General features: G+C 35.8%; 7 protein-coding genes and 1 non-coding gene across 9 annotated transcripts; 5 read left to right on the top strand and 3 right to left on the bottom strand.

Moving 5' to 3' along the window:
- The first annotated feature begins 56 nt into the window (after window positions 1-56).
- Window positions 57-3925, top strand: LOC130724238 (protein HEAT INTOLERANT 4-like). Of its 2 annotated transcripts, XM_057575429.1 has the most exons (14): window positions 57-293; window positions 387-425; window positions 515-568; window positions 642-705; window positions 795-856; window positions 1113-1237; window positions 1347-1406; window positions 1979-2034; window positions 2216-2295; window positions 2457-2495; window positions 2830-2892; window positions 2986-3033; window positions 3109-3235; window positions 3575-3925. In XM_057575429.1, exons 1-13 carry the CDS (start codon window positions 276-278, stop codon window positions 3118-3120), a joined length of 720 nt encoding a protein of 239 aa, XP_057431412.1. In that variant the 5' UTR covers window positions 57-275; the 3' UTR covers window positions 3121-3235; window positions 3575-3925. The 2 variants fall into 2 exon arrangements, with proteins under 2 accessions (XP_057431412.1, XP_057431411.1); XM_057575428.1 differs by lacking the exon at window positions 3575-3925 and having other exon boundaries at window positions 2986-3227.
- Window positions 3926-5481: 1556 nt separating this feature from the next.
- LOC130724546 (pentatricopeptide repeat-containing protein At5g09450, mitochondrial) lies at window positions 5482-7695 on the top strand. Its single transcript, XM_057575806.1, has 3 exons — window positions 5482-5639; window positions 5730-6003; window positions 6574-7695. Exons 1-3 carry the CDS (start codon window positions 5605-5607, stop codon window positions 7462-7464), a joined length of 1200 nt encoding a protein of 399 aa, XP_057431789.1. The 5' UTR covers window positions 5482-5604; the 3' UTR covers window positions 7465-7695.
- A 1640-nt stretch (window positions 7696-9335) lies between these two features.
- LOC130722029 (root phototropism protein 3-like) lies at window positions 9336-13059 on the top strand. Its single transcript, XM_057572616.1, has 4 exons — window positions 9336-9829; window positions 9981-10050; window positions 10191-11477; window positions 12277-13059. Exons 1-4 carry the CDS (start codon window positions 9717-9719, stop codon window positions 12820-12822), a joined length of 2016 nt encoding a protein of 671 aa, XP_057428599.1. The 5' UTR covers window positions 9336-9716; the 3' UTR covers window positions 12823-13059.
- A 1349-nt stretch (window positions 13060-14408) lies between these two features.
- On the bottom strand, window positions 14409-17653 carry LOC130722030 (transcription factor bHLH143-like). Its single transcript, XM_057572617.1, has 3 exons — window positions 17506-17653; window positions 16578-16959; window positions 14409-16400 (listed from the first exon to the last, which is right to left on the bottom strand). Exon 3 carries the CDS (start codon window positions 16212-16214, stop codon window positions 15165-15167), a length of 1050 nt encoding a protein of 349 aa, XP_057428600.1. The 5' UTR covers window positions 16215-16400; window positions 16578-16959; window positions 17506-17653; the 3' UTR covers window positions 14409-15164.
- Window positions 17654-20884: 3231 nt separating this feature from the next.
- Window positions 20885-22225, bottom strand: LOC130726333 (peptidyl-prolyl cis-trans isomerase FKBP12). The gene is made up of 4 exons (XM_057577583.1): window positions 22018-22225; window positions 21815-21910; window positions 21670-21722; window positions 20885-21173 (listed from the first exon to the last, which is right to left on the bottom strand). The coding sequence occupies exons 1-4, from the start codon at window positions 22103-22105 to the stop codon at window positions 21072-21074; spliced, it is 339 nt and encodes a 112-aa protein (XP_057433566.1). The 5' UTR covers window positions 22106-22225; the 3' UTR covers window positions 20885-21071.
- Window positions 22226-23815: 1590 nt separating this feature from the next.
- On the top strand, window positions 23816-25250 carry LOC130725992 (uncharacterized). Its single transcript, XM_057577192.1, has one exon. It carries the CDS (start codon window positions 24358-24360, stop codon window positions 25129-25131), a length of 774 nt encoding a protein of 257 aa, XP_057433175.1. The 5' UTR covers window positions 23816-24357; the 3' UTR covers window positions 25132-25250.
- Window positions 25251-26115: 865 nt separating this feature from the next.
- On the top strand, window positions 26116-26187 carry TRNAH-GUG (transfer RNA histidin (anticodon GUG)). Its single transcript has one exon. It is a non-coding gene; the product is annotated as a tRNA-His (tRNA).
- A 112-nt stretch (window positions 26188-26299) lies between these two features.
- On the bottom strand, window positions 26300-27122 carry LOC130723303 (uncharacterized). Its single transcript, XM_057574298.1, has one exon. The coding sequence runs from the start codon at window positions 27018-27020 to the stop codon at window positions 26577-26579; it is 444 nt and encodes a 147-aa protein (XP_057430281.1). The 5' UTR covers window positions 27021-27122; the 3' UTR covers window positions 26300-26576.
- Window positions 27123-27987: the final 865 nt, after the last annotated feature.

Here is a 27987-nt window from a genome sequence, read left to right as displayed (position 1 = left end):
CAATAAAATTCTAATAAATCCTATAACAATCCCTTAAAACCTTTTACAATCCACATTAAATCAAATCCTAATAAACTAAAGATTTTAGCCCAAAATATAATGAGCCAAATCTCAACAATCTCCACCTTGGTGAATTCCGGACTCCCCTATGAAGATCTGCTGCTTTAGTTTCCTGATTCTGATTTCTGGGATTGAACTCCACCTTACCCAACACCCTGTTGCTCAACACCTTGTCCAAAACCCGAACTCTCTCTGGTCAGTGAGAGCTCAGCACAATGAGTATAGTCAATTTGGTTAGTGCAAGCCAGCCATATTTGAAAATTTCTGCCTCGTGTTAATTGAATTGAAGCTTTTACTGATATGATACACAATGTTTGTCAATGCAGGAACACTTGTGGAGGGAGACATTCCGTGTTGGGCTTGAGGTTTCCTTTTTTTTTCGTCTTTTTAACGAGATGATGATACCTGTCCCGTGTTGTGTTTTTGTTTTTCTTACGTGTTTAATTGCATGCAGTTTGATGAATTTGATTCTGTCATTCAATTCAACTGGGATTTCTCTAATCTAGAGGTGAGTCAGTATTTTCATTGATCGCTATTTAACCAATTGCTCATGACTGATAATTTTTTTTGTGCATGTTCAGAATGCATTTAAAGAGGGTGGTGTTCTCTATGGGAAAAATGTTTACCTCTTTGGTTGCACTGAGCGTAAGTAGCTGCTTTCAAAACTTTAATTGTTTTGTTACTAAATCACTAAATTCATTGATTTTACATGTCTTGTTGTTATCTGCATGCAGTTGATCAATTCATCACGTTCCAAGGGGAATCACAAGTTGTCTTTATACCTGTTGTTGTGGCTGTAAGTTGTCAAACTGGGCTTTCCACTTTTATTGTGTTGACCTAAACAGACAATAATAATATGTTCCTTCTAACTATAATTTTTGAGTCCTGGTTCTTGGGTTTAGACTTGGAATTTCATGTCTTCAATGTTTTAGGTGTCATTTGCAAATGTCAGTATTAAATGTTAAATCAAACCTGTATGAGTTTTGATGATTTGAATATTTTTCTGCATGATTTTAATTTTTAAAGATGTTGCAACTTCTTCCTGTCAACAGGTTGTGTCACCATTTCCGCCATCCAATAAAATTGGGATTAACTCAGTTCAGAGGGAGGTTGAAGAGATAATTCCCATGACACAAATGGAAATGAACTGGGCTCCATACATTCTTCACGAGGACCGGTATTCATCCCAATTTGTTTATTTTTTAGTGGTTCCTTTGGATTCTTTAGATGAAATATTGCTCCATTGTCACCTCTGAACTTCTTCATTGATTTTATGCCTTCAACAGAGATAGCCAAGTTGATAGACTCAATTCTCAAATATTTATCTTGAGTTTCACTCAACCAAGGTATAGCTTTTTTCTTTTTTGTAGAACCCTTCCTTGTAATGCTATATTCTTTAGCATGCTTCGGACATTCAGGTATTACTATTGAAGATGGTGATTCACTAGAAGAACTATTGATTTAAAAGGTCGACTCCAAAGATGATCGTTTTTAGGGAACATTCTATTGCACCTTGATAGGCTCTTGTTTGATTGGGACAATTGTCAATTGACTCAACCTCTTAATATCCGTGTTGCATTTAAATTATGGTTGTATTTTTTATACCTAAGTTACATTGTTTCCTTTGCTTGATATCTTCAGATTAACATGTAGAACCTTAGGACCTGATAAATAAATGATTATGTGGATCCGAAAAAGCTTAAAATGAATGTTTGTTCGGAAAACCGAAAGTTGATCGTAACTTGAGAAGTATTTAGCAACTTACCTCATGTGCAGCCTGATGAATTGGCCCTTTATAGTAGTTGTTGGCCTTTGCATATGAAGAGTTTCATTATCCACCCTCTCCTGACCAGTAGTCCTTGATGTCACCTATTTATGAATATCACTTTACCTTACCTGTATATAATCTGTGGTACAGCTCTGCTTTGGAACACCTGCAGGAGGATAGACTAAAATATAAATACTGCTTGCCTTGTAAGTTTTCTTTCTTTAGAATATTAATTTGTTCTTTTAAATAACAATGATGGAAATTAGTGAATGGTGCTATTATGTGGTTGATCACTTGTTCTTCATTCTGTTTGAGGCATAATGGTTCATCATCAATTGTGTATGTTCTTATTAAGATAATTGATTATAACTGCTATTCTTTCTACAGATTTTTACACTCCATTTAAGGAAGATGAAATTGAAAAGCACTCTGAGGTGCAAATCATATTTCCAGCTGAGCCAAAGGAGGTAATTATGATTATGATAAAGAGATCTTTTCCTAGTAATTTGACAGCATTTGGATTGTTGAGATAATTCTTTTCTTATGACAGTACATAATAAATTTTCTGATTATCTTTTTATTAGATAATTGGTTTTCTATATGCTTACATATGTACTGCTTGTTGCAGATCTACTGTGAATTTGATTGGGAGTTGGATGAACTGGAGGTAAGGAATTAACTTTGTGTTGTCTTTAGTTTAAAATATTTCAGATCAAGCCAGCTTGCAGTAGCACTTTAGAGATTATAGTCGTTCTTTTACAACTCAATCATGTAATAACCAATTTTCATGAAGCTTGACATCAATTTTGCTGGGAATTTAATTCTTCTGCTTGTTGTTTTGCAATTCCTGTTGTTGACTCTGAATCAGTGCATGTTGCTGCTATGTGAATGAGCTCTAAAAATCTTAACTTCCCTGCACTGTGGGATGAGAAGAGAGAAAGATCTTTTATTTGTCTTTTTCTTATGTTTCACTCTTCACTGATTTGTTTTATATTCTGCAGGAGTTTACTGATGAGGTTATACAGGAAGAAGAATTATCAGAAGATCAAAAGGATGCCTTCAAGGTACAAAATAATAGATGATATGTAGTTGTTTAATTTCATAATTTCTGTATTTCTGTAAGTGATAAGTTTGGCTGATACTTTTACTTTCTTTAGGAATTTGTCAAGGAAAAGGTTCGAGAAGCAAAGAAAGCCAAGAGAGAGGTACTATTACTGTGGTGTTGGGGTCTGCACATAATGTGTTGCTTTTGGTTCTTTTACCTGCTTTTTCTTTTGTAGGAGAGAAGCTAGGGAAAAAGCCATTGAAGAAATGAGCGAGGAGACTAGAGCTGCATTTGAGAGTATGGAATTTCACAAGTTCTACCCTGTTCAATCTCCAAATGCACCTGATATATCAAACAACAAGGTAGTTGTTTGGACACTTTAACTGATAAAAGAAGTTCATTAGGACTAAGAGATTGTTTCAAATAGTTAGAAGGATAAGATATTCTCCTTTAGAAAAAGTTAACAAAAAAGGACACAACACGAACATTGATATAACAAAGGCTAAAGATCTGGTGTTTCTTGGCTTGAATGTTTAGTAAAGAACATAGCCTCGGATGTGGATATATCCATATGCGTTGCAGAGTGATTGATGTTACTGAATTTATTACACTCTGTCTTGAATATCCAGTTGATTGCACGCAGAATGCATTTTCCTTTCACCTATATATTGTGAACTGAGTATTGTTGTTTGTGTTTGCAGTGTTCATTCATAAACAGATATTATAGACATGTCAGAGAGGGTTATTTACATTGAGAGAAAGGACAGATATTAAGGACAGGCGATCAGAACGTCAAGAGAGGCTCATTTACTTTGATAGTTAAATTTCAATTATTTATGAATATGGTGTAACTTTTTTTAATTACCAAACAAGTGTAAGTTTACCTATTTTTTTCTTTAAAATCATCACTTCCATTGGCGATACACCACTTTGTTTTTTTTAACTTTCATTGCTACCGAGACATAATCCATCACAAAATCATGGTGAATAATAGAAAAGGATTTAGCTACAGAATGAAAACTAATTTTTGTATTGTTTAGTGTGAGAGAGTGTGAAAACATAGGAGAAATAAAAAATATTTTAATTAACATTTTATGAATGCAGTTTTTAAACTATCAACTAATCATATTTTTTTTGGTACATCAAAAAAATCAACTAATCATATTTAAATATGTGAAAATTATTTTTTTATTTAATTTCATTAACTAGTATTCCAATTTCAAAAAAAAAATCATTAACTAGTATGATACTCTTTGAATGTTTTCACGATAATCTATTTTTAAGATTTATTTGGTTGAAAATGTTAAAAACCTCTAGACTAGTTCTTCGAAACTTCTTCAGCCCAAGGTCGATGCGCCTGATGGCACGTTGGAGGGTTGCTTCGCTGCAGGATTGACACCAGGTTGACCTCCTGTTGGATATGCAGGTACACTCCCCCTAAAAATACAGTAAGCAAATTGTTTCTTACATATTTTTAGCTAATGTAGAAACAATCGTCACTACTTAAAATCATCAAGCAAACAAGTAAATAAAATATTTTTATGAACTATGTGGTCGGTTTACTAATGTGGTTTCATATTTGACGCATTGTCGTTTGGTGGCAGGCGTGGCTGCAACACCTCCTTTAGTCTTCTTCCCCATCGCTTGTGCCACGCGGTGGTGGGTTACGTTTGGAGGGCTAGGAACTCAATGTGTTTGGAGAATTTGAGGATGAGTGATAAGATATTGGTTGTTAATATCACAATAACGACGTCAGACATTGGGCGTGCTTTCATTTCCCGTGTTTTGTCATTGCTATGCTTCCTTCATTTGGGATATTAAAGAGTTGTTAAATCGTTCCTATTATGCGGATCTAAAACACGCTTTCGTGTTGGTCATTTGACCATGGTCATTTGACCATGCATGGATTGGGTCAAGAAAAATATTTAGTTTCCCTTTCGACCCCTCTTAAGGGCTTGAGTTTTTTTTTTGTTGCTTGCGGATGTGATCGATACCTCATTTCTCATCTGATCGGTTGACTGTATTAAAAAAAATTACACGTCGGTGCATCATTATTTTCCATTATGTGGTCGGTTTACTAATGTGGTTTCATATTTGACGCATTGTCGTTTGGTGGCTCGGATGTTCTGGGCGTGGCTGCAACACCTCCTTTAGTCTTCTTCCCCCATCGCTTGTGCCACGCGGTGGTGGGTTTGGAGGGCTAGGAACTCAATGTGTTTGGAGAATTTGAGGATGAGTGATAAGATATTGGTTGTTAATATCACAATAACGGCGTTAGACATTGGGCGTGCTTTCCTTTCCCGTGTTTTGTCATTGTTATGCTTCCTTCATTTGGGATATTAAAGAGTTGTTGAATCGTTCCTATTCTACATATCTAAAACACACTTTTAGAGAGGGTAAGGCACTAACGCCCGTGCTGATTATTTGGCCAGGCATGGAGCACATCAAGAAAACACATTTAGTTTCTCTTTCAACCCCTCTTTAGTGCTTGAGTTTTTTTTTGCTTGCGCATGTGATCGGCACCTCGTTTATAATCTGATTGGCTAACTGTGTGAAAAAAAAATTACAAGTCGATCCATCATCATTTCTCTCATTTTTAATCTTAAAGTTTATGTTTATTTCAAAAAAAAAAATCTTAAAGTTTATGTTGCTCTTAATATTGAAAGATTAAATTGATATCAAATGAAACAGCAGCCAACAAGGTGAAGGAAGCAAGTGACAACCGCCACCAATGGCGTATCGCTCACTGTTCCTCTCTCTCCGGCGGTAAGCCAATTCCTACTTGAATCGATTCTGCATCTTTGTATTTTTCTCCCAAATCCATTCACCCAGGTACAATTTCTCATCATCACACAGGAATAGCGGTTTCATCAGCACCAACAGTCACCACCATCAATCACGTTGTCTCCTCAACAGAGCCAGATTTGTTTCTTCAGGTGCTGTGAGTACTGATTTTGTGGAAAGTGATGATGATCTAAGGAGCAGAATCTTGAGGCTAAGGCTCCCCAAGCGAAGTGCCACAAACATTCTTCACAAATGGGTCCTTGAAGGGAACTCTGTTACAGTGTCTGAGCTTCGGGATATTGCCAAAGAGCTTAGAAGATCTCAGCGTTACAAACACGCTTTGGAGGTTTGCCATTTTTCCTTTGTTTTGGATATTTTAGTTCTGTGATGGTGAATTAGGGATAGTTTTTTTTTGTCTTTTTTAAAATGGTTAATATATTAACTAGTTTGAGCATGTTATTGAATTTCCAAGAGTGATTATTAACAGTTCTGTTAAGTTTCAGAAGAAGATTGATTGCAAGGTAGTTCAGTTCACTTATTTCTGCAGTGCTTGTTGTTGTTGGAATGAAGGGTCCTCTTGAGTGTTTTTCAGTACTAACTAAGGCCCTTGATATATCACAACACTAGACAAGTTTCTTGAAGTGAATATATTTGAATTAGTTTTATTTGGTTGTTCCTGACTGTTTTTCTTGGTTCATTTTAGTTTCATATGTTAGTTTTGCTCTGAAAAACTATAATTTTCAATCAGGTTCAAATCCTTCCAATGGTTCCTATCTTTTCTAGTGATTAGATTGCATTGGACTTGAAAAGCCTTTTTATGAATATGACTCTATTTTTTTCTGTTGGGTATATATCTTCACATGTACCAAAAAAAAAGGTATATATCTTCACAGTTTCTGACTCTTGAGGATTTCAGATATCAGAATGGATGATTACTCATGAAGAACATGGCTTATCAGACTCTGATTATGCTATGCGCATAGATTTGATGACGAAAGTTTTCGGCATTGACGCTGCAGAGCGATACTTTGAGGCTCTACCAGTTGCTGCAAAGACAAGTGAAACTTACACAGCCCTCCTCCACTCTTATGCTGGAGCCAAAATGACTGAAAAAGCTGAGGAACTATATCAAAGGATAAAGGATTCTAACCTCTCCTTTGATGCCCTTACTTACAATGAAATGATGACTCTTTACATGTCAGTTGGGCAGGTTGAAAAGGTGCCATCAGTTGTTGAAGAACTAAAACAGCGAAATGTCTCCCCAGATATATTTACGTACAATTTATGGATAAGTTCCTGTGCTGCTACTCTTAATATTGATGAAGTTCGAAGGATTCTCGATGAAATGAGCCATGGTGCTGATTCTAATGAAAGTTGGACAAGATATTTGAACCTGGCCAACGTATACGTCACTGCAAGTCATCTTGATAATTCAAGTTCAAACTCACTTGCTGAGACCGAGAAGAGGATCACTCAAAGTCAATGGATAACTTATGACTTCTTGATCATTCTTTATGCTGGGCTGGGAAGTAAGGATAAACTTGATCAGATATGGAATTCGTTGAGAATGACGAAACAGAAAATGATTAACAGGAATTATAGCTGCATAATTTCTGCATATCTGATGCTTGGTCATGTAAAAGAAGTAGGTGAGGTTATTGATCAGTGGAAGAACTCAACTATAGATTTTGATATGCTTGCGTGTAAAAAGATTATGGATGCTTTTAGAGCCACTGGCTTAGCTGATATAGCCAACAACCTGAATATGATTCTTATTGAGAAGAACATCAATCCAGGAAATAACTGACTTTGAGATTTGAGATCAACTTGCTGCCTTCTTGAGGAAATTATGTATACTTCATTTGCAATTTGCTTATACAACTCTGAATGAATAACCTGCAGTGTAAGATTCCCTTGGCTAGGATCTTTGGTGTTGTCAAAGCCTTCAGTTTTCCCCTTTTTCCTTAATCGTAGTTGTAATGCTGCTGTCAGTATCAATTTTACTCAATATTCACCAATATGATATCATTTCATCCTACACATAGTTTCAACAAATTTAAATTTCATCTGTTTGTCTTGTTTGCTACCTTTTGATTTTTGCATAAACTGATGTTTCTGTCTGAAAAGTTTAGCTCAAGCCTACGTATCATATTTGCATATTTGTTGGATAATTTTGGATACTTGTGTTTATGAAAAATCAAGTAAAGATAGTAGAAGTCACGTGCAGTGCCAAAAGCATGTATTTTAACTTTTAATCAAGTAATTTAATAAGGATTTTTAAATTGCCAAATTACTCATTCGGGCATGTCATAGAATTTTTTCTATCTTTAAATGTAAATCTGTTCGGAAAATTGTGACAGTCTCTTCTAACATATAACTTTTTAGAGATTCAAACACACTTTTGTCATCACCCTTACCGGGATTTAGCTTTGCCCACTACTATAGACCAACAACAACTTGTTGGTGGCATGCTACAAAATCTAATCTATGGAATTGATTTAAAAACAGTTAATTCAGAAAAAAAAATTATAGAGCATTTAATTGTCCCTTACATTATAACAGCAATAAATGTTGTGTCTCTAGAGTAATGTGACATGTCAAGTCCCCTCCATGAGTTTTATGAATATGTTCAATGGAAAATAAATTCAGATAGATTTGATTGGTGGTCTAGATTACCCTGTGCATGGCGAAACCAAAACCATCCATTTTTGGGGGACACTATACGTGGTTTCAACCAAGTTTAAGTGAAGGACAACCTAAAAAGACAAACTGACATTACTATGCGCGTGTTGAAAGTTGAGTACTACTTGACACTGCAAATTTTACTCGGATATAACGAACTGTAAACAATAAACAGTGAAATTATTCCACATGCTTCTAGAAAAGACAATATTTGAAGCTTGTTTTTGTCTACATATACCAGAGATTACCACACCATTTGTTATGTTCTGTAGTTTCCTAAGCTTCTACTATAGTACAGATACTAAGAAAGTTACTGCATAAAAAGTTTAATGTACAAAACCTGTAACCTTTTGAAAACCTGCATCCCATCTTCTCAGAGTGCATGTTTAGATACACAGTAAATTTTCAAGTTGGAATGAGATCAATTGATTCTGGGAGAAGCTACACTTAGTAGCTTTTGTAGGTGTAGAATTGATTCTGAAAGATCTGAAGGTTAATAAACCTTCTGACCATACTATTGCCAGTTCATGGTGCAATACTGCAATTATCTACCACCAATAATTCATTTACAATTCCTCAAGACATCATCAGACAGTTATTACAACCTTTGTGGAGATTTGTATAAGCAAGAAACCAATGGGTGTAAAAACGCCAACTGTCCATGTTGGTACAAGTAGGATGAAACATTTAGCCACCAGTCACAGTCATTCTGCCTCCCATCCCACCTTCAACTACCACTTGTTTTTCCTTTCAGTTCCTTTTTTTGTAAATTTAATCTTGTGTATAGGAAAAGGGTCTTTTATTTTAACCTTTTTTTGTATGGCTAACCACGAGGTTTCATCCTATAAAATCCAAAATGGTGGGTTTCATTGGTAATCAATTGGCACTGACAACATCCTAACCCCAAATCCTGTTAGGGAAGTGTGTTTATCATAGTCAAAGGAATGTTTTGGGGTGTAACAAATATCAATAACAACTAAAAGAATAAGAAAATGAGCTGAAAAGGAAGAGACATGTATGTATGGTCAGGCATCAAGAAACTGAATTTCTTGTCCTTTTTATACATTGACTATAGAGGTACCTACCAAAACATCCAAAGCTGGAATGAACAGAAACTCAAATGATCATTCACTTGTGTATGCCCATTCCAGCACAGCCTGTAAACACTTCTTCAATTCATTGGCTAAGAAACCGACAATTTTAAGATAACTAATAATTCCAAGCTCCAACCATCCCATGTGGGTTCCTCCTCTTCCTCATTTTGCTCTTTTTCTCTGTGTTTTTTTCTTTTTTTTGGTTGTGACCGAGTTAAAGCTACTTCACTGAGAAACATCTAGATTCTTCACCAGTGCATTCTGTGAATCTGGTTTCTCCAACATGTGGGAATCAGAAAGTGAATCAGCGGCAGCACAGAAATATGGGGGTGGAATTCTCACTTCAACCAAGCATGGTGTCAAGACAGAAGGATTTGTGCAAAGGGGACACTCTTGGTATGTTAAATGAAGAATTAGTACACATTAAGATGTTACAGCCACTAATTAAGAAACTTTATGAATATCATATTGTTTTGTACTATTAACTTATCCATTTCATGTCTTGTACTATTGTATTGTCTTGAGAACTCAATCCCTTTTCTTGCAGGTATGTTGCAACCGATGTTCCAAGTGACTTTCTTGTTCAAATTGGAGAAACTAGCTTCCACTTACACAAGGTAGGTAGCTATATTTTGTTCTTGTTTCTGAAAGTTTGAATTTTTGTGCAATGGTTTTATATTAAGAGATGAAGGACTACTCATTTCTTTTTACTGATAAATATTGGGTCTATTTCTCTCCCTTTGTTTTGTTGTGAAAGTATCCTTTGGTATCTCGAAGTGGAAAGCTGAACAGAATCATATATGAATCAAGCATCCCAGATTTGAATAAGATAGTTATGGATGATATCCCTGGTGGACCTGAGGCTTTTGAAATTGCAGCAAAGTTCTGCTATGGAGTTGCTGTTGATTTAACAGCAGGCAACATCTCCGGCCTTAGATGCGCTGCAGAGTATCTAGAAATGACAGAGGACCTGGAGGAAGGGAATCTCATATTCAAGACAGAAGCATTCCTTAGCTATGTTGTTTTGTCTTCATGGAGAGACTCCATTGTAGTGTTGAAAAGCTGTGAGAAGCTCTCACCATGGGCGGAGAACCTTCAAATTGTTCGCCGATGCAGCGAGTCCATAGCTTGGAAGGCTTGTGCTAATCCAAAAGGGATAAGGTGGTCCTATACCGGAAGATCCGTAAAACATCCCAGTCCAAAATGGAATGATTTGAAAGACTCAAGCCCAAGTAGGAATCAGCAGGTTCCTCCTGATTGGTGGTTTGAAGATGCCTCTATTCTCAGGATTGATCACTTTGTTAGAGTTATTACTGCCATTAAGGTAAAGGGCATGAGATTTGAATTGATTGGTGCTGCAATAATGCATTACGCAACTAAATGGCTACCAGGATTGATTAGCGACACGACAATCCCTGGCGACGAAGCGAGCAACTTCAGTATCAGTAATAGTAGTAGTAGTAGTAGCACCAGCTGGAAAGGTGGACTTCATATGATTGTGTCTGGACCCGGAACTAGAGATGACACCGCTTCAAGTCTTCAAGCTAAAGATCAAAGGATGATTATTGAGAGCCTCATCAGCATTATTCCACCACAGAAGGACAGTGTCTCATGCAGCTTCCTTCTTAGGCTCCTGAGAATGGCAATCATGTTAAAGGTTGCACCAGCACTAGTTACTGAATTAGAGAAAAGAGTGGGAATGCAATTTGAGCAGGCTACACTGACTGATCTTCTAATTCCTTCTTATGATAAAGGAGAGACTGTGTATGATGTGGATCTTATTCAGAGGCTATTGGAGCATTTTCTTGTACAAGAACTGACTGAAAGTTCTAGTCCAGGCAGAAAGTCCTTTTCTGAAAAAATTGTTGGATGTAACCTTAATGCCAAGGCAAGAGTGGCTAGGCTTGTTGACAGTTATCTCACTGAGGTGTCCAGGGATAGAAACCTTTCCCTCACAAAGTTTCAAGTACTGGCAGAAGCTTTGCCAGAGTCAGCTAGGACCTGTGATGATGGACTCTACAGAGCAATTGATTCCTATCTTAAGGTAATTATTTCCTGTTTCTATGGAAAAACGAAGCAAAAATGTTATTGATCTTGTTTTTAATGTTTTTGAGTTATCTAAGGTTATACTTCATTATACTTTGGTAAAACAACATGATGAAATTTGAAATGAAAATTTGGGTTTCATGATAACTTTGCATGCTTATTTATTGTATTCAATATTCATCATAATAAAGGGAAAAGTTGATTGGTGAATCTATTTTCAGTGGCAATACATTTTAGTTATAGGGCTTTTTTATTCCCCGAATTTCCTGAATCCCACCTTTTTTTTCCATCTCCATTTCACTCTTTTTTCTTTTTCTTTCTATCTTTCTCTCATTCCTCAATCACATCACCCATCATATCTCTCACAACTATTTTTTTATTTCTTTCTCACTCTGGGTGAAGGTTGAAATTATGTGCTGATGAAACATTAATGTATCTATTATATCACACATATAAGATCACTAAATATAATATCGATCAATTCCCTAGCAAAATGATTTGTTTCATAGAGAAGGTTAGATTTATATCCATTAGTTTGGCAAAGGGGGAATACAAAAGAGCTTTTGAGATACTACTAATACTACCATATTTGGTTTCACTGTAAAATGCTCTACAATCACGTCTTTAGCTTCTGATAAATCTCCCTTGAATTTTGTGCAAATCGTGAAACCAAACATGTTATATATGTGTGCTTCACTCATTCTAGAGCAATCAGTAGGAATGTCTAGTGGCTCAGCTTCACTTTCCACATTGATTTGGACTTCTGGATTTTTTTTTATTGTGAAACAAATTAACAGGCACATCCAACACTTTCTGAGCATGAAAGGAAGCGACTCTGCCGTGTAATGGATTGCCAGAAACTCTCCATTGATGCCTGCATGCATGCCGCCCAAAACGAAAGGCTTCCATTAAGAGTGGTTATACAAGTTCTATTCGCTGAGCAGATTAAGATAAGCAATGCACTAGCCACAAGTTCTCTGAAAGATGTTGATTCTCTTACTCAGCCAATGGCTTCAAACAGGAAAACAATTCTTGAAGGGACACCACAATCATTTCAAGAAGGCTGGTCAGCTTCTAAAAAAGATATCAATTCACTGAAGTTTGAGCTGGAGAGTATGAAAGCTAAGTACTTGGAGCTTCAGAGTGAAATGGAAAGTTTGCAGAAACAATTTGATAAGATGCTAAAGCAGAAGCATACTTCAGCATGGAGCAGTGGGTGGAAGAAACTGAGCAAACTTACAAAGATGACAAATGTGCAAAATCATGATTATTCACCTCAGGTTCCAGCTATAGCAGAACAGAACAGAAGGCCTACTAGAAGGTGGAGAAACTCCATATCCTGATTCCTGGAAGAAGAGAAATTCTCATTTTCTTTGAAACTTATTCTTCTATGTCCCCAGTTTTTTCTATCTAGTTTGGTCATATTTCTCTTTTCTTCTTTTGAGCAGCAGATGGTGCTTCTGTTCTCTCAGATAACAGTTTATGTATTGTAGCAAACTAGCAATGGTACAAGATTCTAGTTGTAGCTAAATTGGAATTTGTCACCAAAGTCATATATTTAGAGATGAATTCTACTGTCACTTGAAGCGCAACTAAAAATATGTTTGGTTTTACGGTGAAATACTCTCGAATTACTTCAGTTAGAAGCTATTAGTCTTTAGTTTCATATTAAATTTGTATTAGATTATGCATTGAGCACACAATTTGGAAATGGGAAAGCTATAGTTAAATTATTCTGGATAAATGGACACCTGGATTTACATTTACACAATTTATCCTTTTAAGGACGAAATTAACCAGTAAAAAGTAGATCAAAATATTCATCGATAGATGTATCTTTTAAAGGGCAAAAAGCAAGAAGAAATTATTTAGAACTAGTAGACTAGAAAGAAAGAAACATGATTAGATATTCAAACATAAATCATGTCTTCCTGCATAAAAAGAGTGAAAGAGTCGTGTGACAAGACAAAAGGCTTTCAGACCACCACACATGACAAAGCAACCGGTGGCAATTATGGCAGGTGCTTATCAGCAGTGTTCTGAATTGGGCCTATCAAAGCCTAAACGGAGGACCACTCTTGGATCACACTTCACACGGATGAATGAGTTGAGATATATAGATTTGTTTTTTGTCCAAGAGAGATTAGAATTAGGGTTAAAATTCAAGACTATCAGCAGTTGCAAACATACACATGAATCACATAAGACAACCAACATAAAAAAAATGGAAGCCAGACATCAGTAAAACTATGATTATGCAGTTATTGTTAAACAATTATTGGTACTGGGACTTGGTGAAAGCTATGAGGATTGAATTATATGGTATCATGATTTTCCCTATAAGCTGTAATGTGCAAAGATCTCCAAGTTGCACTTGATAGTTCATTCCTTTTTTCTTAATGAAGGATAATTAGATTTTTTTTAATAGGCAAATGATAATTAGATTAAAGTCATTAGGGAAGGGAAACGACACTTATGTTATGCAAATAGAGGATAAACTCAATATGAGCAGTACAAAAGAGCAATATTTGGGTGGGATGAATGAGATATTGGAGAAAGTGAAGATGAGGGTGATAGTTGGTTTTTTGTTAGCTATTGGAGAAGTCTCACATTGCTTAATGTGATCAATGAAGGGGGAGACCAAGGCTATATATTGGACCTAGTCTACACTATATTATAACTCATTGGAGCTTTTCTTTTAGGGGATTGCAAGGAGAGGGTAAGCTTCATACTTGAGCTGTGAGAAGGTTACCCTCTTCTTTCCGATGTTATTGGGTTATCTCACAATAAGTTTTGGGTTCTGTAGTTTTATCTTTTGATAGGATCCACTTTGTGTAGGAGTCAGCATGTGTTTGTAATTTGGGTTAGATGCTAGTGTTTAGTTTTTTAGTTTCTGGGATTTACCTTGTTCCTTCTCTATTTCTTTGAATTTTTGGGAAAAAAGTGCTCATATAAACCAGAACACACCACATGCCCCAACATCTACACTCCAATTATTCATACAATGACTCAACCGAAAACACACAACAAAAGCATCATGAAAAAGAAACCTAGAACACTCAATTACAACGTAGAAAATAGAAAATGCCTTGCCTATCATTCCACCCTCAACACATAAAACAAGATAGCCTTTACCACAAAAAGGGTCCCAGCAACTCATGATGAAACACCACGCTCCTCATTCAAGCACTCCCAAACATTTGAAACTTTCTTGGTACTTTATATGGAAGAGAGGACAAAAGCATAAAATCCGGATTAAAAAGGAGGGTGGAGAGTGGGACCTCAGTTACCAAACGCGCATGCATTTAATCACCAAGAGAATTCAACACTTAGAGAAAAAAGTGTCCTCATTTACAGCACAGCCTCCACTACATTCTCCTGTCTATTCAATCTGTGTAACCTTTTATCCTCCAAAGGCTTAAAGATAGTAAGAACTTTGGTCAACAAATTGAAATCCCATACCCCATTTTTCTTCAAATACAGTGGCAAAGAGCAGTACTATACATTGCTCAATTCACCCCTTTATTGCTAAACTATAAATACACCTTGAGAAAGTGGATAAAAGAAGCAAGCATGCTGCTAAGTTCAAACTTATCATGCAACAAAAGTTAAGAACTCCACAAATCAAACCTTTCTTTACCATTCATGTTTCTTTCAATCAGCATACTATAAGCACAAGGAGCACTTAGTGATATTTCACCCCAAGTATACCCTTGTGGGACATCAAAGATTGCAAGTAATCAATAGTGTCATCAATGACTAACAGTGGATGCTTTCCTTTAGCTCCAGGAATTAAATTTTCAAGAACTCTCAGTGATTCACGGATTTTATCCTTTTTCAATTGAATATCACCCACTATTATTGAATCATCTTCCTTAGTTCCCCTGGCAGAATACACTTGGTCGCTAGAATACCTTGATTCAGCATCACTGACATCCTCACCAGTCTCGTTTAGCCTTACTGAAATAGCACTGTCCACAGGGGATGGCAATCTTTTGTATCCACCACTGATTAATTTACGCCTTTTGTTTGGACAATCAGAGCTAGCAACCTCCTCCTTTGTATCCTCAAACTGTTCTTGCATCATAAATGTCCTGTTAGCAACCAATGGAGAACGGTCTGAACTTGTTACCTCATCATCATCATCAGAACCAGAATCAGAATCATCAGAATAAAGCAATGCATTGATTTCTTTTGTGTCTTCATGCATTTCACTTCCTTCATTAACTATATGATCCTTATCTGACTCTTCGGGTAAATTGTACTTTGGTAAATGCTTTTGACCAATGTTAGCTGCCCATCTTTCCCCATTCACATCATAAGCCTGAGCAAATTGTGTAGCGGTAACAATTGGACTCGGGACATGAGGGAAGACAGGACTATAAAACAATCTAGTATTGGTACCAGATTGGTCAACAATAAGTAACTTCTTCTGAAGAGGTGCAGGGTTTGCATTTTGCACAGTCCCTCTATAATGTGTTTCTTTCAAATATGGTTCTGAATTAGGATACTGAAAGAATTCTTGCACTTCACTGGCTTGCTCAGTCTTCAGGCTTGGGGAAGTAGGGGCTGTGAATCCTGGAAATGCACTGACACCAGGAAAAATATAAGTCCTAGGATTCAGATATGCTGAATGACCACTCGAATTGGGATCTGGAAATCCGCAGGCGCCACTGAAAAATGACGGCCAAGCCACATGCTGTGGACAAGGCCAAGTGCTTTGAGCCTTAACCATCCAACGCACTGGGAACAATACAATCAAACACTCAATGGTATAATGCTTTGATATGGGATCTTCAATAACTTGCCACTTCTCTTGGGAACAAATTACAGAATAAGAAAATTACAAATTCCAGCTTTAAACGAAATAATGTGAAGCAATCTACGTGACAGGCTTAAGCAACTGACGGAAGTACTCAGCCTGCAAAGAGTTAAAAGATAATATTCATCACCTATGAGCTCATAAAATTATCACATAACTGATATCAGAAGCTTCAGACAAAATAGATACAATTACATAAATCAAAATTTCCATCAAACAGCTAGCTTCATAGTAATGCCTAAAGTTATAGGAAAAGAGTTGCAATAAGACACTAACCTGACAATCGTGCAAGGGTTGAAAGCATGCAATCACTCTAACAATAATTGTTGATTCACCTTCAATGCCATTCTCATGTTTCAATGCCCGAAATTTAGTTTGGCCTGCTGCTTGGCACACCATAACTTCTTTTTGTCCACACCAGTCACTATACTTTTCAATCAATATAAACGTAGCACACACTAACCAAAGTAACAAAATATGGATTTTGTGGGAACAATGGCCTACAGAATAACTTTACAATATAAGTTCAACCGTAAAACTTGGCGGAACACATCAACTGAAAGACCCAACCAACGCATGCTGATTTCTCCTTCTGAGTTAAGATATGCAGAATTTTTTTGAGCTTCAGGCAGATGTCATGCCCTCAATGCTAATTTTCCTGAAAAAAATATTATATCATACAAAAGTGTTGGGGTTGATTGCAATGTAAATCTCGCATTGCTAATGAAGGAGAAAAAAGATCAAGTTATGCATGTTGGAGAAGCCCCACATCGCTTAGATTAGTGAGGGGTGGGAGGGTCTAAGGCTATATATAGGGATCTCTATCTCCTTGTTAACACACCCAAAACACCAAGCATTAGCACCTGAAAACACTATAAGTTTATATTTGTGTTTGCTTTTTCTCTTATACTCTTGTTTTAGAGTATTATGAGATGTAATTCAAATATTTATTTTGGACAGTGTGAGTGTACTTGGGTTACATAATTTCATTTTCATTTTGGCAACATAATACAGTGGAACTGCTAAGTGCTATATGAAATTATGAACCAAAATCTTCATATAGTTATATAAGTAAATAAATAAATAAACTGCTCTTCAATCCTCAAAGTTCTTAGCAACTAATGTTTTTTCAGTTACCAACTAACCACATAAGAAAGCAAAAAGAACATAGGATCAGATAATTACTAGTTCTTGAAAGACTTACAGAAGTATTAAGACTCGTGGGACTGGCTTTCAAAATTGGAGCAGAATAGAACAAAATGAAACGAAAATTCAATGAATAGTGGACAAGAGTGCAAGCAGAAGAGGAAAATGAACAAAAGAGGTAGTGGAGCTTGTGCACGGGCAGACTATATAGACAACCAAATCTCACTTTTACCCTTCTTTTACAGGTTTCATCAGTAGATGCTTACTAATTTTACTATTTTATATACACCATTTGGTGCATGTTTGCATCAACATTGTGATAATTTATTTTAGTAATATAGTTATAGTAAAAGTGAGTTTCTTTGAAACTTAGTAAAATGAAATAATTTATGTTTTAAATTTATGAAATAATGATTAGGTAATTTTATGAAATTCAGTTATAATATCTCAAATATAATTATGTTCACGTAAAACCTATTTTTTCGAGCTTCTACCAGAATTAATTTTGGTTAAGAAACCAAAATCACAAACATCGATATTTTCATTCATAATTGATTTTATTCTACCATAATTGATTCTGTGTTTTTCTAAAAAAAACAAACACACTCTAATCGAAGTTGATGATTTTGATTTTAAATTTTTTAGTTGAATATGGTTTTATATGTAAAATTTATGATTTTGTAAGTCATGATTTAAGCCTCTCACTAAAATTATCGAGATCATCTTGATTAATCATTTACCTAAGGTGTAACTTGGACCAGTAAAATTGCTCCTTCTTAATATGCAAATAGTACACAAAATTGAAAAACTTGCTCAAGAATGCATTGATGTTGCTGAGTGCTGGCCCTGATTAATGGTGATTATCAAAAGCATGAGCATACTTATCATGCGGTTGAATAGTTATAATTAGATTAATTATGATGACAATAACATTGTTGAAACAAGAGTTGCAGTCTGACAAGATACATATGCATGTGCCATTCACTCATTTATAATCTAATGCACTCATTAGCAAGCTCATTTTTAGCCATTGAAATGCAACTAATCTCAATAGCCCAATTGCCCCCACCAAAGTGAGTAAATTGCCATGAATCATGCAAATAGCATGACAATAAAATTAAAGAGAATTATGCAAATGCTATAGATCCATCAATTGCAACACCCATTTTAAGCCCACTGACTACAATCATGCAATCTAATATATTACACCCGTGCATCTGATAAAAAGCCAAAAGAAGAAGAAAAAGGACCCAAAATTAAAAAGAGGCCAATACAAGCCAATAATGTATGTATAATACTGTAAATTAGATGCATGGTGGTACACCATTTTGCTTGAAGTGGAGGAGGACATAAGCACCAAATACCAAAATCTATGATGAGGTCTTCCCTTTGGGTTACAGGTACACCAAAGTGCGGTTGGATTTCAGAGGCTAAATGCTGGAATTCAGGGATTCCCTTTAACCTTTATTAATATTCATTAAAGAACATCCATGGAATTATGATTTTCTTCTCTTTTTTAAAGGGCAAAGACCGCACAAATGCATAACATTTTTCTTTTTTCAGTGAGCTTTATCAGAACCACTACTAGTATAGTTTTTTTTTTAAACTTAGTATAGTTGGTAAAATTCATTTGGGAGCTAATTATGAAATAAAACGTGCTTACATTATCTTCTTTTCTCTAGTGAAGAATGAGGCTTTGCAATGCAAAATTAGCTCGTTCAGTTGTAATTTTCTCACTCTTTTTTTTTTTGGAGAGAGTGAGAGAGAAGCCTACATTATCCTTAATATAAATTAAGGGAGAAGAACCCGAAATGAAAAATTATCAAGAGTATCAAAATAAAGATATTCATGTAAAGACATTGATATAGAGTTAGAGATTTAGTTATCATCCTTTCTCCATTAAAATTTGGGAGGCTTAGTCATAGTTTATTGTCAGGAATGCAACACTAACAACTTGAAAATTCTCCATCACTTGATGTAGTACCAACTCAGACTACTCACTCTCTTGTTAGGGTGTGCTGAAAATTTTAAGGTACACTTTTGGGACCACAATTGAACCAGTTTTTGAAAACGTTGATCGTAAGTAGTAAGAGTTTGTTTGGATTTATCTCTCTCTATCTCTCTTTGTTTAGAGAGTAGAACTTGCCCTCATTTTTCTAAACAAGTTTTAGAGAGTTAAGAACAGAAAAGTAACACTTACCCTCATTTTTCTAAACACAAAAATCTTCTATTTTCTTTTAAACCAAACAGGCTCTAAGAAATCCCATTGAAAATGGATATTTTAGGGAGGATCGTGTACGTGAGAGGCAATTCTCATGTGTGTAAAACATAATTTACATAAATTGAATTCACTTCTTTTTGTCTAAAAAAAAATGATTTTATTTTGTTAAGGGAGAATAGATTAAGGGTTAACCCAAGTCAAATGGTACTCACAAACCAAGGGTACATAAACCCTAATGGAGTAATACAACAAGTCACCACAAATACATAATACAATTTGCTCTAAATTACTAAAACATTAGAAAACTTATAAGAAAAATATAAGGAAAAACCATCATTGTCAACAGGGAGCTCCAAACGATTCAAACTTCAACACATTTTTTTATCTTGATAGAAATACTTAAGGTGATGGTGTAGCCGTACTATAGTCATTCATTTTTAACAAAATCGGACAAAATCATATTTTAGCTTGCTGTGTTGTTATTTAGTTTGATCCATATTGAAGATAAGGCTTTTGTTGTTATTGTATATCGTTATTTAGTTAACTTGGTTGGGGACTCATTTGTGAAAATAAATTTTACATAGCCATACGTGCTCATAGGGGAGTTGTCTTGTGTCTACCCTATAACTGGAAATATGCAAATTTGTATTTTGTCAACTAGGCTGAGAAGTTAAAGCATGGTGAGTAGGGGAAGGGAAGAAGTAACCTCAGCAGAAAGATCCAGGTTCCGACAAAATATCCAAAGCAGACAAAGACCTAGGTTGTTGATGAGCTGAGACAAAATGCACCGATATGCTCAAAGGATAAGCATTGCATACAATCCAAAATGTTCAGGGCTAAAGTGAGTAAAATTTTAGGGAGTCTTCAACTGCTTACCTCCTTATATAGCTCAAGACAAAATGGTTGAACTCCAAAGGATCGCTGCCTTAAATAGCACAATGCTAGAAACTCAGACAATGTTGGCTATTGCCATGCAACTAGCACAAAGTGTTTGTATTTAGCAATAGCTCTATTAACGAAGTGCAAATCCCAAAAGCAAAAATGCCTATTACGGGGTCAGATAATTAACTTGTGAATCATGGTGAAGAACGAGATTCTTCAGAATCAACAATAACCCTCCCTCCACAACCTTTTACTAGGAATTAGGAACTATAGATCATGCATTGCCAAATAGTACTGATCAGCAAATTGGTAGAGAAATGATGAAGAAATAAAGTGAAGGCTACCAATCTAATATTAGTTTGATTGAGATCACTGAAGTGTTATTTAGTATTTCAGTTAAACAACTCAACTAAGTAGCCATTATAGATACCACTCACAAAGTGGGGATACAATAGTACATGTCCATGTAAATGGAGGATACTCATCATAATCCTTATTCATTAGACAGGCTAACAAGGTTTTCATTGCGCATTTAAGACTTCAATTTCAAAATCCAGGACAGAGTTTGGTTGTATTCCCCAAGCAGGAAAGCCACCAGCACCATAAGCATAATCAGGGGAGCACTGCAAGAAAATACCAACAACATGAATAACAGGGTTCATTCAAACTGAAAACCCTCCAGTCACACACATTAGAAAAACAAACAAACAGCTAAGGGAATATTCAGCACCAACCGGATAGTTCGTATGGCATAAAACTGCTCTGTTATATGTAAAATCAGAAGAGATTGAAGTATGCACACAAAAACATACATGTTCCGAAGTAAATAACCATCATGGATATTCCAACAAAGTGAAAATCTGAATCACAACAAAGATCCTTACTCCTTAGCAGAGAAAATTTCCTCAATAAAATAGTGTTCAAATGTTGTATTCACTCCCCTAATAATATTTGCACTATCTCCTCCAAATAGCCATAGTTAATTTTGCTTAATGTGTAAAATTCATGCCCCTAGGATACTTTGATATCATTAATTCATTATCAGAGCTATAAATTTTCATATGCATATGAATTAAAGAACAGCAAGCAGAGAATAGTTAACAGTAACAGATGTAGTACCCGAAGACGAGCAACTTCACCAACTTGCATGCCTAACACACCTTCATCCCATCCTACAGGCACAGATAGTTGGAGTTTAACATAAAATCTCTTGTATGATCAGAACAATCAATCAAGGGATACATATATATATATATATACATACCTTTGATAACAGAACCTTGGCCGATTTTGAAAGTGAAAGGTTTCTGGCCAGGATCCTTTGTGCTCCAAAACTGTTGAGAAAGGTCACCGTTTTTCCCTGATCATGAAAATCAAACAACACAAGAGTTAGTTGAGTGATTTAGGGTTTATGATAGAAAGAAAGGGAAAGAGAAAGAGAAAGAGAAAGAGAAAGAGGAAACGAACCGAAACCAGTGCAGTGAACAGTCACGTTCTGACCGGGAACAGGCTTGGGACCGGTTCCGGGCCTCAACAGTTGCTTCTCCACTCCCATCGACGACGACGACGACGACGACGATCTCGTTTCTTTGGTTTCTCTTCCTTCTACTGCTCTCTGTTGCCTTTCAGGGAATCAGGGACAGGGGGTCTTTTATCTTATACTTGAGACATGTGTCTCTCAACATTTTAATGGAATGGGTAGGTGTTGCAAAAGTATCTAAACGGCCCAAGTGGAATGGGTAGCGTTTGGTAGACAGGTGAGAAGGGAACGGAACATGACACATGGGTTCCCTGGAAAAGGGTGGACCGGAAGGGAATGGAACAGAACACTCCCTTAAAACTTTTGCAAGTTCAAAAATACCCCTAATTTATATTTGAAATTTTATGTATCTAAACAGTTTAAAATCATTTATAAAATTGAAAGCACTTATTATATTTGTAGACAAAGTTAAATGAAAATTTACTTTTTCAAAAAAAATCACTTAAAATAAAATCAATTTTTTTTTTCAAAAGTAAAATCACTTTTTGTAAGCAATGATAAACGAGTCAATTAGAGTGCGTTTGATTCAACTTATTTTGGAAAAATCACTTTTTAATCAAAAAATCACTTTTAAAATAAAAAAATCACTTTTTTAATCAAATATCACATTTTGTGTTTGTTTCAGCTGAAGCTGAAAACATATTATTTGAAACAGTTACTTTAGCTTATCATGAAAACCTATGATGATAGATGAGAGAAGATAAAAAAAAGTGATTTTAATTAGAGTAATCAAACATGAATCAACTTAATTAAAATAAAATCAATTATTTTTTCAAAAGTAAAATCAGTTTTTGTAAGCAATGATAAACAAGCCAATTAGAGCGTTTAATTCAACTTATTTGGGAAAAATCACTTTTTAATCAAAAAATCACTTTTTTTGTTTGTTTCAGCTGAAGCTGAAAACAAATTATTTGAAACAGTTACTTTAGCTTATAATGAAAATCAATGTTGATAGATGAGGGGAGATAAAAAAAAAAGTGATTTTAATTAGAGTAGTCGAACACGAATCAACTTATGTTTTTCTCAAAATCTCTTAAAAAAATTATAGTTAAAAATCAATATTTTTTAATCTAAACAAACGCACTTAAAATAGCTTAAATAGATAATTAGGTTTCTGCTTTTTTCAATAGCATACTGAAACAACTTAAACAATATATAAGTGATTATTTTAAAGAAATAAGTGATTATTTCATGAAGTAACCAATAACAAACGGTTTCTATGCAAAATGTTCAATTGAGTTCAATTTGTTTTCCTCAATCAAATATTAAACATGCAGGGTTATATATGTAATTAAAATCATGGTTCTGTTCTATTGACTTGGAGTTACCAAACACAACACATAAAACATTATTGTCCTGTTCCATCATGTTCTGTCCCGTTCCGTTCTGTCCTGTTCCGTTCCGTCACCAAACGCTACCTTAGTCAATCATTACTGAGGAAACAATACATTGTCCATATTGTGTTAATCAAACGCTCAATCAATTACACTGTTGAAACTACAAAGAGTTTACATAAAACTTTCATGGCATGTTGTTAGTTGTTACTCTTCATTTTTCATAATAATATGTACCATAATTAAACAAATTAGTTGCCGAAGCTCTAGAATAGAAAAATAAATTTTCAATAGAGAAGAATATGGATGAGAAAAAAGGGAAACAACACAAACTAGTTGTCATTTATCCAATGTCCAACCATATGATGAAGCACAATCCTAAATTTTAACCCAAAGTATGTTGTAATTCAGTTGGAATGTTAATGTAACATAAACAGTAACACTGTCCTCACACGGTATCAAAATGCTAAACATGGTACCTCGCAAACGACAAGCTCATCTCCACCCCACACCGCTTCCTCTGTCTCCCTCTATAAACCACCATCTTCTTCTTCGCTCTCTGCGTCTCATTCACATTCACAACCCTTCTTCTTCTTCATCACTCTCTCGTATCATCTTCCTCGAATTCCAGTCTCAGATGGCAACAACTGGGTGAACGCCACCGATCTGTATCAAACCCGTGTAATGGAGGTCCAGAGGATGAGACAATTGATGCTCTTATGGTCTAGAACGCTAAACAACCGTCTAGCTCTCGTGGGTGGAAACCATACCGCTTCCAGGTTTTGCAGTCGCTAAAGTGCTCTGTTTTTTCCCGTTGTTGGCATTCATCTTGACCTTTTCTTCATCTGGGTCATCGTCGTTTTGGACAATTGATCCAATCACGATCTTGGTTTCGCTCGGTTAGCCTTGGAATCAGGGAAGCGAGTTAGCGAGATGAAGAAGCATTTGCATTTTCATGGTGGAGCGATTGTTCTGAATCCTGAAGCAGTTCTTGTTATCAGGGTTCCTGATGCACAGATTTTGCGAATTATGTCCAGGTTCCTGTTTATGGCTATGGTTCTTGTCACGTTGCCAACCATTCTCAGGGGATTCTCATCAATTTCCCAATCCTCTGTTTCTAAATTTGGCTCTGCATCTGGGTCTGAAAACATGGAGCAACTGAATTTGGTTCTCCATGAAACGAAGAAGGAGGCGTTGAAGGGTCTTGAAGATGTTCTCTTGGAGCCACCGAGACAGAGAATCATCAAATCAAGGAAGTATTTGAAGAAGATCAAGTATCTGCCTGAGTTGTTGGGTGATTCTCTTGAAGGTTACAATCGAAGACTCTTCATTAGTGCAGGCTTGTTGTCAAAGGAAAATAAGGGTGTGATTGAATGGTTCGAGCGAAATTACCCGAAGAAGGATACAAAATTTGAAATTCACAGCCTTCTGTTTGTACCAGAAGATGATAATGATGTTTCTGCTTGGTTATCTAAGCATGTGAAGGAGGAAGAGTATGTTGTGATGAAGGCAGAAGCAGAGGTTGTGGAGGAGATGATAAAGGAAAGGACAATCTATTTGGTGGATGAACTCTTCCTAGAGTGTAAGAATGAATGGTGGCAGAAGAAGGGGAAGAGAAAGAAGAGTAGGAGAGCATATTGGGAGTGCTTGGCTTTGTATGGAAGGCTGAGGGATGAGGGAGTTGCAGTGCACCAATGGTGGGGTTGAATGTATCAATGGAACCTTCATAGCATGTTTGGTTCCACTGTAAAATGCTCTAAAATCACTTCTAGTGAATAAATGTGTATTGGATTTTGTACGAATTGTTCAATTGCATGTCTTGCTTCTTTCTTGTGTTCCAGTAATTGGTTTATTTCTGTGTTTGATAATACCATTGATTAATTGTGTTGATTTAGCAAACATGCTGAGGAAATAATCAGATCCAGTAATAGACAAAGGTTAATAACAAAACAAAGTATCCAAGTACACTATCCTTGTTTTATTTGATGCAGTGACAGGTTGTTTAATGTGATCATGTGAAGATAGCTCTACTTGCTAGCTTAATTAAGGGCCCTCTCCAATAGATGGCTTCTTAGCCTATCACCAAATTGAGCACAAAAAAATCATGGGCAGCATGTATTTAAATGAACAATTATGACAGAGAATGAGGGGAGAAACTTAGTGAAACAAGTCAGAAAATCCTTTGTGACTATGGAGGATGAATATGAGGGAGATATTAGAAAAGCTCCTCAAGAATAGTAAAAAAAACTCAACCAACATAAAGTAATTTATGTTCATCTCTATGTATTATATTAAACAATAATGATTTCTAAACATACTTATAATAAACGAAATACTTGAGACATATACATTTCTAGCGATTTTCGGCATATAGAAATGCGTTTTTACTTTTTTTAAAGAACTTTAACAAATTTGTATGTTGTTTATTGTATGTTTATACATATATTAGGACGGAGTTATCTAACTGACTCATGTGAGTTACTAACCCAGAATCCAATGGACTAATCAGGACTATATTAAAATTTATTTTATTAATAGTTTATAATTCGATTTAAAAAAGAATAATCAGTTATATTTCCTTTTCCTGGTTAGGCGTTTGTCTCCATGACCTCCATTTTACACTTTTTTGTTATCATGGGCAAGATTATGTTTTTAGAATAATTTGTATTATTTCATGACTCCTAACATGAAGTGGCTGTAGTTTAGTGGTAAGAATTCCACGTTGTGGCCGTGGAGACCTGGGCTCGAATCCCAGCAGCCACACTTATTTATTTTTTTATCACAACACTTTATCTAATCTACACATAGCGAGATTATAAGTAGATTGGAGCTTAGCAATTAATTAACTTAGGAAAGCCAGTAACGTCCAAGCACATTTTTATGAAGATCAAACATAATTTTTAGTGTATTGTATAACAATAGGTCTCCAAGTACATACATGAAGTAATGAAGAAAAATACAATAATCCCACGCCACGCATACAAGAATGAAGGGAAAAAACGACTACAAATAACACAGTAATATATAGGTAAACAACATGTATAGTAGAAAGGAGTTGATCAGCTAATTAATCAGTGAAGTCCAGAACCGAACCCCAAAGATTAGTGCTTAGTTATCCAAATTAAGCACATAGAGTAGCTTCATTAATGAATTCAGGGGCTGGTTGTGGAAGGTGGTGGAGAAAAGAAAGGGATTGATGGCATAGTGGTTGGGATTGTGGGGAAGTTTGGGAGTGAAGTGACTGCAGGAAGTGGTGGCAGAGCGAACTTTGGGATGGTGGTTGGCATGGTGGTGGGGATTGTTGGAAGTGAAGTGACTGCAGGAAGTGGTGGCAGAGTGGACTTTGGGAGAGTTGGAATATTTGTGGGAATTGTAGGAAGAGATGGGATTGTCATTGTAGGCAAAGGTGGAAGATTGGCTCCCTGAGTAGGCAATGTTGGGAATGGAGGCAGAGTTGGCAATGTTGGTTTTGGTAGAGTTGGTGTAACTGGAGCTGTCTGCAGAAGATGGCGAGCTGCTATGCTAATGTCCATGCCTGAGAAGGAAATAGCAATGAAAAAGAAGGCCATGATGAAGGACTTGTAGTAGGAGGCCATGGCAATTCAAATACACTTTGCCTGGTGATGAATGATATTGATATTGATGTATCTGCAGAGGATATTTGGTTTGAGATTGTGTGTGTAATTAAGGGACTAGTGGAAGACCTTTTATACATAATGACTACAAGCCTTTGTGGCCAACAGCATTAGAGTTTTGTTCATGTTAGCTAACCTTCCTTAGACTGATGAGTTCGTGGTGGTTGGCCTGTTAAAACATTGGAGATTCAAAATTTCAAATCAAGGATATCCAACCTATTTTTTAAAGAATATCAAAGTGTGAAGTATTTTCTGTGTTTGGCCCAAATTCGTGTACAAAACCGTACTGTTTAGTTTTTTATATGTTGGAAAGTTTAATTTGATGCCCAAGCTCAAATGATACTTGGTAGGGTTGTTGAACAAGTTGGTAACCTATCAGGAGATTTAAAACGCATCCATGTTTTTATTAGGAAAAAGATACATATATCAACAAAGAGTAGCAGACCACTCTAACACAAGAGGTTCATAAAAGGCATTTAATTTGCATTTAATTTGTGCCAAGGGGTTCATAAAAGGCTTGAGAAAGTAATTCTCCCACGGATGAACTCTGCCTGAGAGGCTGAAATTTGCAGGAAACTTTTTAGAGAAATTCTCATGTTGTCCTACGTCTGGAACTTGAACTGATCTTTACTTTGAAGAGTAAATGTTATTAACCTCAAAAGATACATGTAAAATCATGCTAGTCTTGTAGTAGTACATTAATTTAGTCTATAATACACCAAACTGGTCCTTGAAATCTCAGTTTTCAACTTAATTGGTCTTTAAATTAGTGATTGGCCCTTGAAGTGTCATGAAATTAATTAGTCCTTGAATGACAAAACTAATGGATTAATTATCATTGAGTGACCTTTGATGTCCCTAATACATAAGGACCAATGTGATGTATATATCTTCATAGGGCCAAAATCGCCACTAGCTACTCTTAGTT

This window comes from Lotus japonicus, chromosome 6 (assembly GCF_012489685.1).
Source record: "Lotus japonicus ecotype B-129 chromosome 6, LjGifu_v1.2".
Classification (NCBI taxonomy): Eukaryota; Viridiplantae; Streptophyta; class Magnoliopsida; order Fabales; family Fabaceae; genus Lotus; species Lotus japonicus.
Note: the sequence above shows the minus strand (reverse complement) of the source record. Positions and strands in the feature narration are given on the sequence as shown.

What these genes read in the sequence shown, in the direction of transcription:
- LOC130724238 (XM_057575428.1), top strand. An exon ending in CCTCTTTGGTTGCACTGAGC is followed by an intron (nt 706 to 794) that starts GTAAGTAGCTGC and finishes ATCTGCATGCAG; the next exon opens with TTGATCAATTCATCACGTTC. An exon ending in TTCCAGCTGAGCCAAAGGAG is followed by an intron (nt 2,296 to 2,456) that starts GTAATTATGATT and finishes TGCTTGTTGCAG; the next exon opens with ATCTACTGTGAATTTGATTG.
- LOC130724546 (XM_057575806.1), top strand. Translation starts at nt 5,605, where the DNA reads ATGGCGTATCGCTCACTGTTCCTCTCTCTCCGGCG. An exon ending in CTGTTCCTCTCTCTCCGGCG is followed by an intron (nt 5,640 to 5,729) that starts GTAAGCCAATTC and finishes ATCATCACACAG; the next exon opens with GAATAGCGGTTTCATCAGCA. An exon ending in GTTACAAACACGCTTTGGAG is followed by an intron (nt 6,004 to 6,573) that starts GTTTGCCATTTT and finishes TGAGGATTTCAG; the next exon opens with ATATCAGAATGGATGATTAC.
- LOC130722029 (XM_057572616.1), top strand. Translation starts at nt 9,717, where the DNA reads ATGTGGGAATCAGAAAGTGAATCAGCGGCAGCACAGAAATATGGGGGT. An exon ending in GTGCAAAGGGGACACTCTTG is followed by an intron (nt 9,830 to 9,980) that starts GTATGTTAAATG and finishes CTTTTCTTGCAG; the next exon opens with GTATGTTGCAACCGATGTTC. An exon ending in CTAGCTTCCACTTACACAAG is followed by an intron (nt 10,051 to 10,190) that starts GTAGGTAGCTAT and finishes TTGTTGTGAAAG; the next exon opens with TATCCTTTGGTATCTCGAAG.
- LOC130722030 (XM_057572617.1), bottom strand. Translation starts at nt 16,214, where the DNA reads ATGGTTAAGGCTCAAAGCACTTGGCCTTGTCCACAGCATGTGGCTTGG.
- LOC130726333 (XM_057577583.1), bottom strand. Translation starts at nt 22,105, where the DNA reads ATGGGAGTGGAGAAGCAACTGTTGAGGCCCGGAACCGGTCCCAAGCCT. An exon ending in TGTTCACTGCACTGGTTTCG is followed by an intron (nt 21,911 to 22,017) that starts GTTCGTTTCCTC and finishes TTTCATGATCAG; the next exon opens with GGAAAAACGGTGACCTTTCT. An exon ending in CCAAGGTTCTGTTATCAAAG is followed by an intron (nt 21,723 to 21,814) that starts GTATGTATATAT and finishes CTGTGCCTGTAG; the next exon opens with GATGGGATGAAGGTGTGTTA.
- LOC130725992 (XM_057577192.1), top strand. Translation starts at nt 24,358, where the DNA reads ATGAAGAAGCATTTGCATTTTCATGGTGGAGCGATTGTTCTGAATCCT.
- LOC130723303 (XM_057574298.1), bottom strand. Translation starts at nt 27,020, where the DNA reads ATGGCCTCCTACTACAAGTCCTTCATCATGGCCTTCTTTTTCATTGCT.